The following is a 16,500-nucleotide window of genomic DNA, read 5'->3' as shown; positions in this document are numbered from 1 at the left end:
TTCTTTTTTATGTAACACCTCTAATCTTCTGGCGCTCATATGACCTTGTGCAGTTGCGAGCGCTGTAAAACCTCTACTGGTACCCCCCAAAAAAAGTGATTTCTTATTTGAGAGGTATTTTATACCAGTGCAGTTGACTGTCTCTTTTGGGGGGTAGCCATGTTGCACCGTGCCCACCACAGACATGTCAAAGAAGAGAAGAATTTGCAAGTGGTTTAGAAAAGAGGTGGTTTATTTACTTTCAGAACAATCAAAACATATATTGCAAGAATTATGATTTTTCAAAACTAGCACGTGGGCACATTTGTGACATTTGAAGATAAAATTGCAATATTTGAGTTAAAAAATCTTCAGTCGCACAGTCATTCTCCACAAAAATACAAATAATAATAATAACAGCCCTTGCAAGAATGTCAACACCTTCGAGAATTTACTTTTCACTTCCAATAAGAACAAGCACTAAAAAAAAAGCACTGTGTCTGACTATAGGACTATAGGATGGCTTTCCTTTTCTTTATTTCAATTTTGCAATACTGTTCTCATGAAAACTGCCAATACCTGGTGGTTAAAGCAACTCATTTTCAAGAAGAGAAAGCTATGCAGTTTAAATGGCTGCTCTTAATAGTCTTTAGACATCAAGAATAATTTTTCTGAACTGAAATCATGTGAGGCATTGTGGTGAAATAGGCACTTTTCCTCCAGTTTGGCAATTTTAATCCAATTTTTGTTTTTTTGGCTCAACGCCATTTAGGTCCATACACCCATCACAGCATCTTTATTTTTCTTCTAAGCTTCTAAATGTTAGTGTCTTTTATGCCTCATTAGACCATTTAGAAGGTGAGCTTCGATTCTGCCTGACAAGGCCAACTCGGGTTGAGAGGGATACAACGTCCAAGCAGAAAGACTGAGATAAAAATTCTCCTCACATGGGAATCAAACTTGGGTCTTCGGTGTGTGATGGTGAAGCAGCTAACCACTAAACAGATGCTGTCACAACATCTACAAGAGGAAAAGGTTATTAATTTCACAATATGTATACCCTTCAAATTTTATCCAGTAGAAAACCAGTATAATCTATGCTAAACAAGCAAATTTTATCCTGAGCAAAATTAATAATAACAAATGCAGTCACAGAATGTACACATTTTACTTTGATAAATACTTCATGTAAAGCTACTTCTGTACTGTAAATATAGATATAACACTTAATTGTAAGTAAAATAGAAAAAAGGAACAATTTCAAAGTACAAATGCAGATTATCAACAAAATTATTAAAAAACTACCAGTAGCTTAGATTTACATTTGTCCTTGGGGAAAAAAAAGAAAATCAGAACACCATTTTAAAGAAGCGAAGGTCACTGATACAAACAACAATAAAAAATGAATGTCATGTCCTACATAAAAGACTTGAGTATATACCCTGGGTTGTCATCATACCAGCCAGGCATCATTCTTTGAGTAAAAGTATTTCTCGTCATTCATAGATATAGAATAATATTAATTAAAAAGCAAGAGGTAGTTTCGGGAGTGCAATCAGACTTTTTTTTCTTTTTTCTAACCAATCAGAATTTATATCTTAACACTTTGCAGTCACACAGACAGCAGTACAAAATACCCCATCTAGTCACCCAGAGTGACTGCAATGAACTTCTCTGGCCTGGCACAGTCGCAGAAGTGCACCAGGTGACAGGAACAGACAATTTTTACTGTCGCATTTTTGCGCCAAGTGACTGCAAAGTGTTAATGAATGCCCATTTTTATTTGGCAAGATCCATATCCTTCTATTGTACCCCTTCCACTCATCTTTTCAAGTCAGAAGGTTAATTTCAGAGGTGGTTGGCAAGACTTAAAACAACAAGATTCAACATAAATAAGTACACCAACCATTCGAGTTTTTGAATTGGACAAATGCACACCAGCAGGGTCTCAAATTCTCGCCATTTTCCAATTTTCCTCCCAAATAGTGTAGAGAAAAATAACTTTTTAAAAATACAAAAATTATATTTTGTTCAGGGTTCTTTCCTCTTTTGCTCTTTTGAAATATGGTAGTTTTTTTACAATGAGGGCAATCAATTAATAATCCTTTGGGAAATCAACAAGGTCCATAGATCAATCGGTGGATTGTCATTCATAGCCCAAATTAGCACAAAGATTTTTTGGGGGGTGGGGTTATTCAAACACAAACTCCTTGGCAAGGAGAAACAGAAATGATTGTATTTTTCTAACCATAAAAGAGGAGAGGTCACACTCTCTATTTTGATAGTAAGAGAAATAATAAGGTAACGAAAGAAGGTAGGGCAACAACCACATGAAAAAACGGAAGCACCAAAATTTTAAAATGTTTTTTCTAAAAGTAAAAGAACAACTCTCATGTAGTATCAATAGACAGGTTTAACTTTGTTCTCATACAGGTGCACATATAGTGAATCTGTGCTTTCCTGGTCAAGTGAAACATTTTGTAGTGAAGCACGCCCCATTCTCCCTTTCCTCCCCTTTTTTGCACCCAAGCTGGTTGACGCAATGTTTGCCCAGTCGGGCCTTTGAGAAGAGCATGTCAATGCTAGATTAAGTAGAATACTTAATAAGGGTGTTTCTTGAGCTGTTTTTTGAACAAAAAGTTAGTATATTTTCACATAATTAACCCCTTGACTGCTAACCATTTACGCACCCTACATGCTAAGGAAAATTCTATCGTGCGCAAGATGTCACAGGTCACGGTCTTTAATCGACGATTGTTCGCTTATTATAAGAGACAGATTGGTAAAACTTATAGGCTACCAGTGGAAATGGAAAGATAAATGATGACAAATTCATCCATTCAGAAAACCTGCATAGAACAAGCCATAACCATGTAAACAACTTGAAAGAACTAAGACTGAACAAGTGCTCCGATTCTATGTGTGGCTGTGTCATGATGTGTGTGAGAAAGACTACACATATCCCTTTATTATAATGGTAACAAAGTTTGCACTTATCATCAAACTACGTATAAGTAGAAAGACAAATGAAGAAATGGTTTTATCCATAGCCAAAACTCAGGCAGAACAAGTAATAATGATGTAAACAAGTGTAAAGAACTGAGACAAGCGTTTCGAGTCGACAGGTCGGGTCTGACCGCCTCGTACGATGTGTGTTACAAAAACAACACATCTCGTTTTGTTTTTGTCTTGTAGATCCCGCCCTTCCTGTCACATATATATATAGGTATGACCTCATAGCTAAAACAATAAGCTTTCATGGGATGCCACTCTCTTTATTCAATACTTAGTAGAAGCTGAAATATCAATGAAACAATACACCGGTTTGAGGCGCAGTATGAGATACGTTTACTCAGCACTGGGCGGCGGATTATCGGTCCATATGAGATCATACATCTACCCAGCAGTAAAGGAGTTAATGAGCCATTTTTTTATCATTATTCAATAATGTTACTTGTAGCCTACATGCCCTTATTAAGGCAATCTTTGGAAGTAAGTGTAGATTTATACTGGTGAGAGCAAGATTATAGAAGTAATGGTGACTTTTCCCTTTTCTATACTTAAAACTATTCATAATATACAGAACAACAGCTGGGCAAAAAGTCTGCATAGTCTTTGAGCAAAAACTAAGATGTCTGAGTAGAACTAATAATTTAAACACATTGAAAGTTACAATAATCACATTTTTCTTAAAGCAAAAACAGCTTCAATTAGACAATGTAAGTAAAATGGGTTAAGAACAGAGTGAAAAACTCTAAACAAAGCAAGAGTCTTATCATAATTATAAATCATAGCAACAATTAATTAATCCATTGAGAGTAGTTTGCATTGCTTCATATGTTATTTAGTGAATATATTATACGTATATAGTGGCGTCCAAAAGAAACTTGAAAATGTAATTACCCAATATCGTATTATAGTCTTGTAGGCCTACTACCCGCTCAGCAGCATTAAATGTGCTCATTGTTATTTTGCTTAGGAACTATTGGTTTTGTTCAGTGCATGAACCCTTGGGGCATGGACTCCTTTGGACATAATTATGTGTCTTTTCATCCCAAATGTCAAAGAGAATTGCAAACAAAGGGTCTGTTTTGGGAGCAAAGTCGCTTTTCTTCAGCTGCTGTTTCATGGGACTTCACATACCTGTGGGATTCATATTGGGGCTATACTTTGAAATACTTCGTTGTGAAGAACGCCCCTACTCCCTTTCCTCCCTCTTTTTGCACCCAAGCTGGCCGACACGGTGTTTGCCTAGTCAGGCCTTTGAGAAGAGCATGTCAATTTATTAAGGTGTCAAATGATGACAGAATGTATTAAACTTTAAATTGATATGCCACATGAGTGGGTAATTCGAGGCTTCAACATGGAGATTGGGTGATTATATTTTCAAGTTTCTTTTGGACGCCACTGTAATATAGAAGAAAATGAAGGCTTGGTTTCATACGCCACTAAGTGAATACTAGTTCATAAAATCAGGACTGCAGAAGCAAAAGACATTAAAAAAATCATACTAATGTCTCTTCTGCCTTTGCACATACTTACTCATTCTTAATTTCGATTTGTATCATAAATGAGGATAATTTAGATTGGATGAGATTTGCCATTAAGCAGGGGCAAGGAAAATGACAGTGAGCATTGTTCTACGAGCTGCTGCCAAATGGAAACAATTCTGTCAAATTTGTCACTGCCTCTACGATTTACGAACTGGTACACTGGAAAATTAACCTGTAAAGCACGTAAGTGTTTTTTAAAACACAATTATACATTTTGGCTTTTCAGAAATACTCTAGATAAGGCATAAGGTTATATAATAAAGTTTAGAAAAATTGAATGAATTTTCAAAATCTTGAAGAGTAAGAAAATTTTTTTGGGTACCAGTAACAGAGCCCAAAAAAGGCAGGAATGGTAACAGTAATTTTAGGATAAGTGGTAGGTCTGTGAGTAACTTAAAAAACATATATACAGTTGTACCTGCTCTACTGGACACTTGTACAAACGGCCACTTTCCATTTCCTCCCTTGCATGCGCATATTTTTTACATTATAATTATAACAGTACAGTGGAAGACCGCCACCTGTCTAATATGGCTTCTTTTCTCCCTTACAATGGGTGGCATTTTAAATATTTGTGTGCATATATTATAGGCTCCTTAAAAAAATATTAAAAATTCACATCAACAGAAAGAAAGAAAGAGAGACAAAGCGGTTTTGGGATAAGGGCTATTCATGACAGGTTGAAGACGTGACTCACAGCTATACTACAAAGACCATCCTAGTGGTGATGGAAAGCAGAGGGAGATAAAACAGAAGAGCAAGAAAAGGAAAAGAACAGGATATGTTAGCAAATCAATGTGAGAAGGAAATGTAACAATGGACAAAACTAATAATAAAAACACATGGGCAAGTAGGAAATCCAGAGATCTGCTGAAATAATTCTTATCATTATGTTTATAGCTTGAAGTTTAAAAGCTAACAACGGTTTCAAGCATAAAATCAGTAAAACCATACAGACCCTATATGAGATTTCTACATTACCAGTAACTAACAAAGCTGGTACCAGTACGTGATAGAAGATATATAATGTCATTTTTCATATCACTGAGAATGTATATTATAAGAACCAACAAAAAATCCTGGAACAATTCCAGTTTCATGGTATCTTCACAGACTGTGATAATTACTATGACAACACACTTTCTCCCGTACAACTGATCTCTTTTGAGTCGAGTGGTTTACTTGATGCTTCAGATCATTGAAAACAATCTAAGTTCTAAATCTACGCTTGAACGCTAGTCCCAGATTTAGTTTCCAACAATGGTACAGTCTCCTCAATTGCATCCAGTTTGCTCATAGAATCTCTGACTTTGACCTTGGCCACCTGAAAACGACTGGCTTTTGGAATAATTAGTTTCTGTGTGAAGCGGCCTGACTCTTGTGATGTTCTGCTACGCAACAGATCTGAGGCGGGGATGTATCTATGGATGGTGAAGTAGTTTGTCTCTTCCACGTTGTTCACACGAGGTTCTGCACTCCTTGACCCTCTTGGCTTCTCTTGAAGCTCCACGTCGTTGTGAGTAGGGCTTGCGCCAGATCGGCCCAGGTTGATGGTGTGGTACGGTCGATCATGATGATCATTATCATCTTCGGGATCATGAAAAAAGGAGGACTGAAAAAACAAACAAGGAACTGGTCAACACAAATACAGAGAAATGAAAAGCAAAAGCTCAGTTGCAGAACAAATTTAAAGATAACAAGTACTACTTTATGACATTGCTTAACCCTTCGAGTCCTAGCCATCGATACGCTGATGGCACGTATCATATGCCTAGCCACGGGCACACCGGTAAACAAGACCCTATCCCAAACCTGGCCCGTCTAGAACAAAATGCGGACGGGAACCCGTGTTTACTACACAGGGTGTCACTGATTATTTTAAAAATCTTTCTGAATTATATTCTGGTAATGACGAGGACTACCCTGAGTGGGTTTCTGACGATCATATTATGAATGTTAGTAATATATATTGCTCAGGAGCTCAAGCAGAGTGGCACGGTAGCCTCAAGGTTGGGGCTCAAAGGGTTAAGGCTGCTTTCTATTTTTTTAAGACAGTGGACTAGATTATAATTATATGAGTACCCATTGTCAAGAAGAAAAGTGTTGTCAAAGACAGGTTGATGTTTTAGGCAGAACTGATGAAAAATGAAAATGAAGAAAACAAACCATTCCCTTCAGAGGGAAAATGTCACGTTTCTTCAGTTCCATTAAATGTATTTTGATGAGCACCTGATTTCATCAGGATGCCACACATGTACAGAGAATGTTAGAACTAGAATGTCATTGATATGTAGTTTATGATGATTAGCACAATACAGCATCACTCCCAGTTCACCAGGCACTGATTAGGACAGTAGCAATACTGTGAAGAAGTAGAAGATACAGAGATGAAAAAGAGGAGACCCACCACCCCATAGACTAGAAATATAATGACAGAATGACAAATACGATCAGGAACTGAATGAGGTTCTTTTTGCACAGTAAAAAAGTATATTACTGTACATATAAATGAAGATACAAGAGATAGAAAACAAGACTTTGCTTGAATGCAAAGAGAACAGAATGAGAGATAAATACATCAAAATTTAATGGAAGGGTAACATAAACATTAAAATGATAATTTTTCTGACATATTGAAAAGAGAAACAAGCTATCTATAACAGCATGGAAATAATACTGTAGTGAGGTCCAAACCATGAGTTTATCGGGATAAGCCAGACAGTCTATATTTGCTATTTCTTCATGATTTTTTTTTCTGGACTCTTAAAATTACTAAAAATGAGACATCATAAATAGCAATAAAAATGCTCATACAGTGTGTCCTTTGTCTCCTTCATTTGATAAACGAGATATTAATGTTTAAAATAATGGAAACTTAATATTTGGCTTTATTATTCATGGGAAGCAATATGTGTCATATTATGGTGAGTATTTGTAAGCTACAAACAAAATACAAGTCACCATTTGTACATGGTTACAAACGATAACAGTTGACTTAAACATGTGATTATACTGCTGTTTGTAGCTGCAAATGAATGTTCACTTTGAAAGAATTCAAGTATCTCTTAGCTTTACAAGGAAGGAGAGCAATTCATCTCTAGTATTGCTCCAGGCATATAACTTACATCTGAAATGCAGAACATACAAAGCAGTCTTTCATTCAGACAGCTTTGAACATTAAAGGACCCTACAATTGCCTGAGAAGTTGAATGTTAGACATGGTCAAATTTTCTCTTTTTCAAAGTCTACTTAGAAATTATTCCAAAAGGGAAAGAACATCCATGTTTAGTAGAGTTGGTATTTTACACTCCACTCTATGAAAATATACAAAGACTCCTTTAGGCCAGAAAAAGTATAGATCTACTGTTCATTTGTTCTTGATATGAAGGAACAAGCAAGGAGTAAAAATAAAATATATTCTATGTACCTCTATGTTCAGGCTGTTTCTGAAACTGGCCTGTGAAGCAGTGAAGCAAGTTGAAAAAGCTATGGACGGAGACTGATCACATCCCCCACTCCGGAGCATATCAATCATAAAACGAATACACCAGAAACATCAAAGTGACATTTCCAAAGCAAGCTTTTTCTCTCTCTCCTCATATTGTCATCACAATTAAACTAAATAACATGAATATAATAATACAAATGTGTCACGACGTAGTGGAATCAGGCTTTCGTCACTTTTTGGGCATGTAGAGTTATTGAATTGGTATCATCTTAAAGCTTGTGCATTTATCTTCTTTGGATGGAAAAAAAATCCATTTATCTTGAATACAAATTGAAATATTTGCAAATGAAGGAGGTGGGGGTCACCTGGTTTCAGAAGTATAAATTAGTGAGAAAATGGCCACTAGAGTTTAGCTATTTCCTTTGCTTGACAGTCCATGAAAACTGTAAATTTCCATTTTTCGTGCCCTTAATCAAAGTTTTTCATTAAAATACACCACAGAAATGTATGATTTAATGAGCATGAAAAGTGTTGAGCCAAAAAAAAAAAAAAAATCCAATAAAAATTCACAAACCTGCAAAACGTTTCTTCACTTTGATGGTTTTGACGAGTGCCTGATTTCACCATGCTGCCTCACAAATATATCAATATGCCTAAGTATAACATGCCACTGTGAGATACATTTTGCTGAATAGTACAAAAACCAGTGGAATGAAAAGCCATAAAAAAAAAATAACCATTCATACACACACATAAACGCACAGCAAAACATGTGCAAACTTGAGGAAAAAATTAAAAATACACACAAGTAAACCAAAAACTATTCTATCATGTCAAAGACAGGACAAAACTTTAAAAACTGTTAGCAAAAACTAGTACTGAAGAGTTCGGGGGGAGGAATTAATACTGAATAGTTTGCAGTTAAGTGAAGAGGAGGAGAGACATTGGAGGGGGGAGGGAAATTAAATAACAGACATTACATTGAAGAACGCAGGTCAATCGGCATACTGTACAAGTCATATTTAGAGGTTGTTGTTGAGGTGCAGTTTATACAGCATTAAAAAAAGCCAAATTTTGCACGGAATTTTTAAAAACATTAGTTATATTGAAACGAAGATTTCCACCCACCCTCCAAAACAAAACAAAAGGCAAACAAATGTAAAACAAAATACAACAAATCCAAATAAAATTGAAAAAAAAAAAAAGAAACGCACTAAACAACTAAAAATGCTCACCAGCCACCTATACAGCACACAGCAAAAAGAAAATGGCATCGGAATAAGTTTTTGTCAGAATGAGGGAGGAAGGCGTGGGATTTGAGCATTCTGGGACAGTCAAGGTACACCTACTCTAATTTGGAAGCTTCTGTGTCTGGCAATTTTATATGAGCATGCATCGTGTGAGTTGGATGTTGTAAAGAAAGGATAATGCGACTTCGCTCACTGCACACAATGTGCCTCTATTTTCAAACCAGTTAGAAGACAAAAAATAAAGGTATTGTTCACACACAATACTTACTGGACGTGATAGTCTGTCCTAAAAATTACATCCATATTTATTCAAACTTGATTGTCAACAGCATTCAGACCATGACACTTCAAAACGTGAACGGGGGAGGCAGGCATTTGACAAGTCAAATTTAAAACAAGTGTCTGCCCATGTCCCTTGTTTTTTTAGCAACCCACACATGAATAAAGGCTAGTCTCTTTGACAATCCACATGTATGTTTTATTTTGTTTTGATATCTGTCTTTGATAGCACTCTGAATGAAACAGTAAAATACAGTGACTGTTCTTGTATGGTGTCAGTTGATAACTCATCAGCACAGGAAAGTGTTTATGTGTCCTTGGGGTAGTTAAATGTGATGAACTCTAGAGTTGATGACCTTTTCTCCATGTCAGTTTGTAAGTCTTACATCAGTAAAGGGGCATTCAATGAGTATTCACCCTGACTTTCAGCAGAATTGCCTTTCAACAATTAAACTTGAATCATGTGTTCTCTATCTTTTTGGAACACTGCATGTGGAATTTTGGGAAAATCCAGTGAGCAGTGAAAACTTGAGAGCATTTTTAGTGGATGTGGTTCTTGAATACTTAAAAAATAACGCCTCTTGCTCCACAACATGCTCCACCTCACAGAAAAGTTGACGGCAGTTCAGATGGAAACACAGAGTGGCTAAGAAATTCTCCCACACCCACCCTATTCACAGGATGTAGCACCCTCTGAGTTTATACTTTTCCCAAATCTGAAAAAGCTCATAACGAACAGCATGTCCATAGAGCTGAAGGTGCTATATCTGCAGAGGAGGAATGGTTTGAATCCCATCCAAAGCTCAAGAACCTTTGAAGGTCAAAAGAAAATAGTGAAATTGTGTAAATTTCCAGGGTGTCTATGTAGAGAAATAGTATGGCAAGAGTCAAATTTTAATTGCTTTTAATAGCTTGCTTTGATCACAGTGATGGTAAAGACATTGAATGCCCCTCATAGTACAAATTTTAAAAAAATGACCCCTTCCCATAACAGTACTGAAATGACAGGAGTGATGGCTTTTCAGTCATTCCAACTGCTCGGCATACTGTCTATCCATGCCTTCTGCTCTGCTCTCGTGGCCTAGAGGTTAAGTTGTTCGCCTCTCATTCAAAGGTCCTGGGTTCGAATCCGGGTAGCAACCGACAAAATTTCTTCTCTAAAATTGTCTCGCTCCTTTCACCTTCTTTCATTCTCTCTTGCAATATTCTGTCGTCTGCTTTTGTGACTCCTTCCTTACTGCTGTCCTTCAGCCACAACCCTGATCTTCGGGTAGGAAAGATCTACACCTAGCCATCTCAGAAAAGGGCGAAAAATCTCGGAGGACCCGTGTGCAAGTTGCCCACGTTAAAGATCTCTGGGTGGTCCAAAATCGATAGGAGTAGGCTTCGGTCGCCACCCGTGCAAAATTCAATATATCCTACCAATTGAAAATGTTTGGTGTGTCCTGCACGCTCATATGACTTTATGCAGTTGCAAGTGCTGTAAAACACTCCCCCCCCCCCAAAAAAAAAGAAGAAAAAAGTCTTTTGAATTTGAAACCTGCGTCATGATTTTGATGAGCCACAATTAAAAAAAGAAAGGTTTATTGGCCCTTTTAACACTGTAAGGTTACTTAAGAGGCGAGACTTCTGAATTCAATGTCCATCTCCGGTTGGGCCAAGCCAAAAGGGTGGGGAGCCTTAAAAACCCCCCAAAACAACCAAAGTTTACAACCCTTGTCAGGGATTTGAGCCAGGGCCATCCAGCATGATACCAACTGAGCTGATGGTACACTCATTCTTGAGTAATTATCAATTTATATAATGAAGTGAACAAATAACATAAAAAACTAATAACAATGTTTTTGTATTAACTTTGTTGAGAGAGATGGGTAAATTTTGGACTGAGAAAATGGTGAATAACATTTCCACACACAGTATCAGTTGAATCACAAATGCCAAAGATGCTCAATAAACTTCTCTCGCACTGCACATTTACATTTTTTCCTGCAATGCTTTAATATTTTCGCTAGGGGCACAACGTTGTGTCCTTGAATAAGGCACTTTACTCGAACTTTCCTCACTTCAACTAGTGCTGTTATAGAAAACGAAATGTCTTGTCAGTGTTTGAGCGCTTAACCAGTTGATTACACTGTATGCTTACAGGGAAGCTGAGAATGCTTATATGAATGTTCCAGGGTCTGCTGGGGTAATACTAGTTGTATGACATAAAGAGCATGCCATAGAGCATGGATATGCGCTTTATAACTGATGCTCCAGTCTATTAAAAAGAAACCTAAAAGTTGCATGGTGAAATTGAACACTTAAATTCGTGTTGCTGGCAATACACACACACACAGCTCAAACAAACACTAAGAGTAGGAAAAGATTCAACAAATGTATATGTACATACACACACATCAACAATCACACACACATTTCTTTATCAAAAGAAGAACATTAAAAAAAATTCAGTTTAGAATGCAATCCAGTCCAACATATATGAATTGAGTTGACATTACCTGTACACTGATTGAGTCCCATCAAACACTGTTTTTAGAACTGGTTCAATTCCTGATTGCTCACACAGAAATCGCTGCTTCCATTACAAGTATAAGCCAACGGGTCTTGCTTATGCGATCCACACCAGTTGACATACAAGCACATTTTAAAAGTATCAGAACAAATTTGGATACAGAAAGTGTTCAAACTCGTGATAATGAGAGAACAAATCCTCAGCCCCCCAAAAAACAAAAACAAAAAAACTTACCCATCTGTTCCATTTGCCTGGCAACTGTTCACGTAAAGCTTGAACTACAGGACTTTCTTCCATGTCCTGGGGACAGAAACAGAAGTCAAACTGTATAAATAGGGGGCTCACGTGTTCGAGAGGTACAGTATTCACCTTTCATTTGAGCATCCTTTTTATCCTAGTTACTCCTTTGATTTTGGAATGCTAGATATTAGGACAAATGGGGTCAGAGTAATGACTTAGCAGGAGCTGCAACCTGCCTCTGATTTACCATTTTTACTTTTTCCAGACGTATATCCAATAGATGGGTGATAAAGCCTGTCACAGTTACATGCAGCATCCTGTAAATTATAATAGTAATAATATAGATCATTTCATAGATTCACACTCTCTGGCCGCTGTGACAGCTTCACAATTTACAAAATTACAACGACAAAAAAACTAACAGTTAACGCAATCACACGTGTCATGCATACTGACCGATTCAACATACGACAATTCTTCCTAATTTTACACATTTTCACCAGTAATTCTTGTTTTCACGCATCGATTATTGCAATGCTTTACTTGCTAACATACCGAATACCACTCTTTAAAAGTTATAATGTTTTCAAAATCATGCTGCTAGGCTTGTACTAAAGAAAAAGAAGAGGGATCACATTACTCCCAAGTTAAGACATTGGCTCCCCGTGTCAGCTAGAATGTTATATAAAATTACAATATTAATATCATGTCATAAATGTGTCAATAACAAAGCTCCCTCATCATATCTTAGTCATCTCATCCAGATTCATCTTCCATCTAAATCATTAAGATCAGGCGATCAGTATCTTTTAAGAGTTGCTAGAAAAGGAGGTAAAAATTAGCTGAAAGATCATTTGCCCACATTGCTCCATTAGATTGGAACTCTCTTCCCCAATCCTAGAGTCTTACAACATCTGAGTCTAAATTTAAAATATCTTTAAAGACACATTTAAAGACATAATTTTTCTATCAGTAGATTCATGTTCAGTATAATGTTATGTAAATGACTATGCATCCATTTATGTACTTTGCTAATTGCATTGTGTATATTATTTTATTATGTATTTGTATGTGTCCATTTCGTAACAACGTGTAAGCGTGCGCGTGTGATAAGCAAGTAGATGTGTGTGTGTGTGGGTGTGTGTGTGTGTGAGTGTGTGTGTGTGTGTGTGTGTGTGTGTGTGTGTGTGTATGTGTGTGCATGTGTTTGACTTGCATGTGTGTGCACATGTGTGCGTGAGTGTGTGTGTGTGTATGCATGCGTGCGTGTGTGTGTGAATATTGTTCGTACATACATTTCTGTAAAGCGCCTAGAACTATGTTCACATGGGAGTGGCCGCTATAAAAATGATCTACATTATTATTATTATTATTATTATTATTATTATTATTATTATTAAGAAAACACGTACAAAAAAGGCAATCACTGAGGCTACTGATTACAATTGTCGTTGGAAGAAGAATCAAACTAGTTAGTAAAACAGGATTTAAATAGATGTGTTTTTAGACCACTTAAATGCGGTCAAAGTAGGTGCATCTCTTAACCCTATCCGTACGTCGTGTTTTATTATCATATCCATATCTATCTATCCGGGAACTCTGTGCCACATCTTTCCAAAAAAGGAAATTTACTCGTTAATCCGATTGGTACGCTTTGCATAGCAGTCTGTCAAAATGACTTTTTGAGAAATACTGAAAGTTTCAAAGAGATCTTCGTACTAGAAGTATTCTAAAATGTGAAGAATACAACCCGGGGGGTGCAAAATGACCCCAGGGCATACGGATAGGGTTAAATGCAGTGGGAGAGGAATCCATACTGAGGAAGCAGGTGTTGAAAAAACCATTCCTCCAAATTTCAAAATTTTCAAAGACAGCATTAAATTGTCCTTTGTTAATGCACTGTCAAACTTTGAGATGGTTTATATACTCCTGTAGTAAATTTGAGAGATTTCGTGATGCCTTATCAGTTAAACACTTTCAGTACATTACTGCAACTTTGTAATCAATAGGGGCTTTAACAGGGAGCCATGTATCTGTAAAAGCGATAGTGCTGTAACTTCTCATATAGGCATTTTGAGAATAACTCATGCACCTTTGGTCTCAAGTCTTTGTAGTTTTTTCATTAATGCTGTTGGTAGGTGTGTAAGGAGTGAGTTGCAATAGTCTATATGAGATAATACAAATGATGACATTAGTATCTTAAGAGAAGTCTTGCTTAATTTCATCAAATTAATTCACAAAAGATTTGGGTAGCACTAAATTATTTCGGTCTTATCTTTGTTTATCTTCCCTCTGTCGGATGTCATCCAAGTCTTGTCATGTTTTGAAATAATAAAAATGCATGTTGCCTGGCTCTGAAGATATGTACAAGTGGGTGTCATCTACGTACATGTCATAGGAACTATTGTGACTTCTTATAATGGAATTCCCAGCAAATTAAGTTTTCAAAAAATAAAATGTTATGTGTCAGTGAGTGAAAGAAGGGTATGTTGAAGATTGTAGATGTAACTGACCTCCATGATCTTGAAGAGCTCAGCTTTGTCCTCAGACTCCTCATGCTCGCAGCCAACCTGCAACTTGATTTTCTGGACATAAAGGAACATAAAAGTGTTTTCATCTTTGCATAAATGCTTTTGTAGCGGGTGTCTACAAAAAAAGAGAACCCATAAGAGGGCAATAAATTGGTCATCTCTTTATCGTTTTTGATAAAACTTCGAACAAATAAAATTCAACAAAGAGAATGTAAAATTTGTAGATATGGAGAAAATTAATCTACTTGCTTGGAAAACATCAAGTTTTAAAAACCTCAATCAAAACTGAGTACAACACAAATTTCGCTTTTAGGAAATTAAGGGGGTGTGATCAGCTCGTTCTGGTCTCAGGACAAGGATGGTAAAACCATGACGCACCACATGAGATGGATATCTCACCGCCCAGAGGAAGTTTTTGGAAAAAGTGTTTTAGGGGAAGCCGTTATGCTGTTGGCTGGGCAGCCCTGGTTCTAGCATGGTTGTGTCCCTTGATTGGTTGCAAGAAAAGTTTGGGAACGCCTTATATATAAGCTGAAATTGAAACCTTACAAATGAATGGCCGCTTCTTTCCATTGACTTAAAACACCTTGATAACTTCCTATAGGGTTTTGTGACCAACACAGTCTTTGGAAACAACCCTAAATTAAAAGTGGGAGAGTCCGCGATCTGTGAATGTGGACACAACCAAGAGAATGCCAACCATATCCTTCAGCACTGCCTGTGCTACGCCACCCTTCGTACACAGATGTGGCAGAATGTGACTCCCCTTGAGAGAAAGCTCTATGGCAGTCTCTTAGATTTGAAGCAGACTGCTCAGTTTGAGCGCGACATCAGACTGACAGTCGAGCTGCTGTCATCGAGAACGAGGAAGGAGGAAACAACCCACAAACAAACAAACTCTTGAAACCCAATGTTAAAAAGGAAGTGTGCAAAAAATCGACCAAGAAACATACCGCAGGGTTATTCAAAATTTCCAGCAGCATATTCCAGCTTGTTTCAAGAGCAACAATCAACACCTGGAGCATACCATTTAAATAGCCACCATCTTCCCTGAGTTTATTTGGTAATGTCTACTTTACACAAATTTGTTCTTAAAAGCACAAATATGTATTAAGTTGATTTTCAAGAGGTTGAAAAATGTTGTGTTTTATTCAGTCTAACTGAAATTTAATGTAAAAAAACTGGATTATTCTTAAAAAAATGCAGATCCAGTTTCTTCATATTGACAGATTTGATGTTCCACTCCTTGAATTCTATGTGTTCTAAGTTTTGACGAAATTGGTACACATATGACCAAGTTATTACCCTTTAAGTGGGTCATCTATTTTTTAGACATGCAGTTTATACATATATTAAATGCACCAATCACAGATAAGGGCCTGATAGTAGAAATAGAGACATTTTATGAAGACATTGAAAAATCAATGAAACAGCTTAAATCACAAAATATTGCAGTAGTAAAGGGAGACTTCAATGAAAGAGTGGGAGAGGAAAGAATACAGAACACAGTCGAGCCATTAGGAAATTAGGAATTGGTGATATCAAAGAAAGAAGCAAGAAACTTGTAGAATGGTGCAAAGAACGCAAACTTGCAGTGATGAACACTAGGTTCAAGAACCATTGATGAAGATGCTGGAAGTGGAAGAGTCCGGAGGACAAGGTAAGAAATCCAATAGACTACATTCTTATTAAAGAACGCTTTAAA

General features: G+C 36.9%; 1 protein-coding gene across 5 annotated transcripts in view; it reads right to left on the bottom strand.

Annotated features, from left to right (window-relative positions):
- Positions 1 to 211: 211 nt before the first annotated feature.
- The window catches only part of LOC101851953, a 47,841-nt gene continuing 31,552 nt past the window's right edge, over positions 212 to 16,500 (bottom strand). For 3 of the 5 annotated variants that reach the window (XM_013083179.2, XM_013083178.2, XM_035970065.1), the window contains exons 17-20: positions 14,778 to 14,849; positions 12,259 to 12,324; positions 9,499 to 9,516; positions 212 to 6,144 (exon numbers count right to left, since the gene is read on the bottom strand). In XM_013083179.2, the coding sequence (XP_012938633.1) occupies positions 5,755 to 6,144; positions 9,499 to 9,516; positions 12,259 to 12,324; positions 14,778 to 14,849 (546 nt within the window). In that variant the 3' untranslated portion in view covers positions 212 to 5,754. Of the gene's footprint in view, positions 6,145 to 9,215; positions 9,223 to 9,498; positions 9,517 to 12,258; positions 12,325 to 14,777; positions 14,850 to 16,500 lie in introns of all 5 variants that reach the window. The other 2 variants (XM_013083181.2, XM_005099519.3) reach the window with 2 other exon arrangements.

The sequence above is a fragment of the Aplysia californica genome, unplaced genomic scaffold, assembly GCF_000002075.1.
Source record: "Aplysia californica isolate F4 #8 unplaced genomic scaffold, AplCal3.0 scaffold00216, whole genome shotgun sequence".
Taxonomy (NCBI): Eukaryota; Metazoa; Mollusca; class Gastropoda; order Aplysiida; family Aplysiidae; genus Aplysia; species Aplysia californica.
Note: the sequence above shows the minus strand (reverse complement) of the source record. Positions and strands in the feature narration are given on the sequence as shown.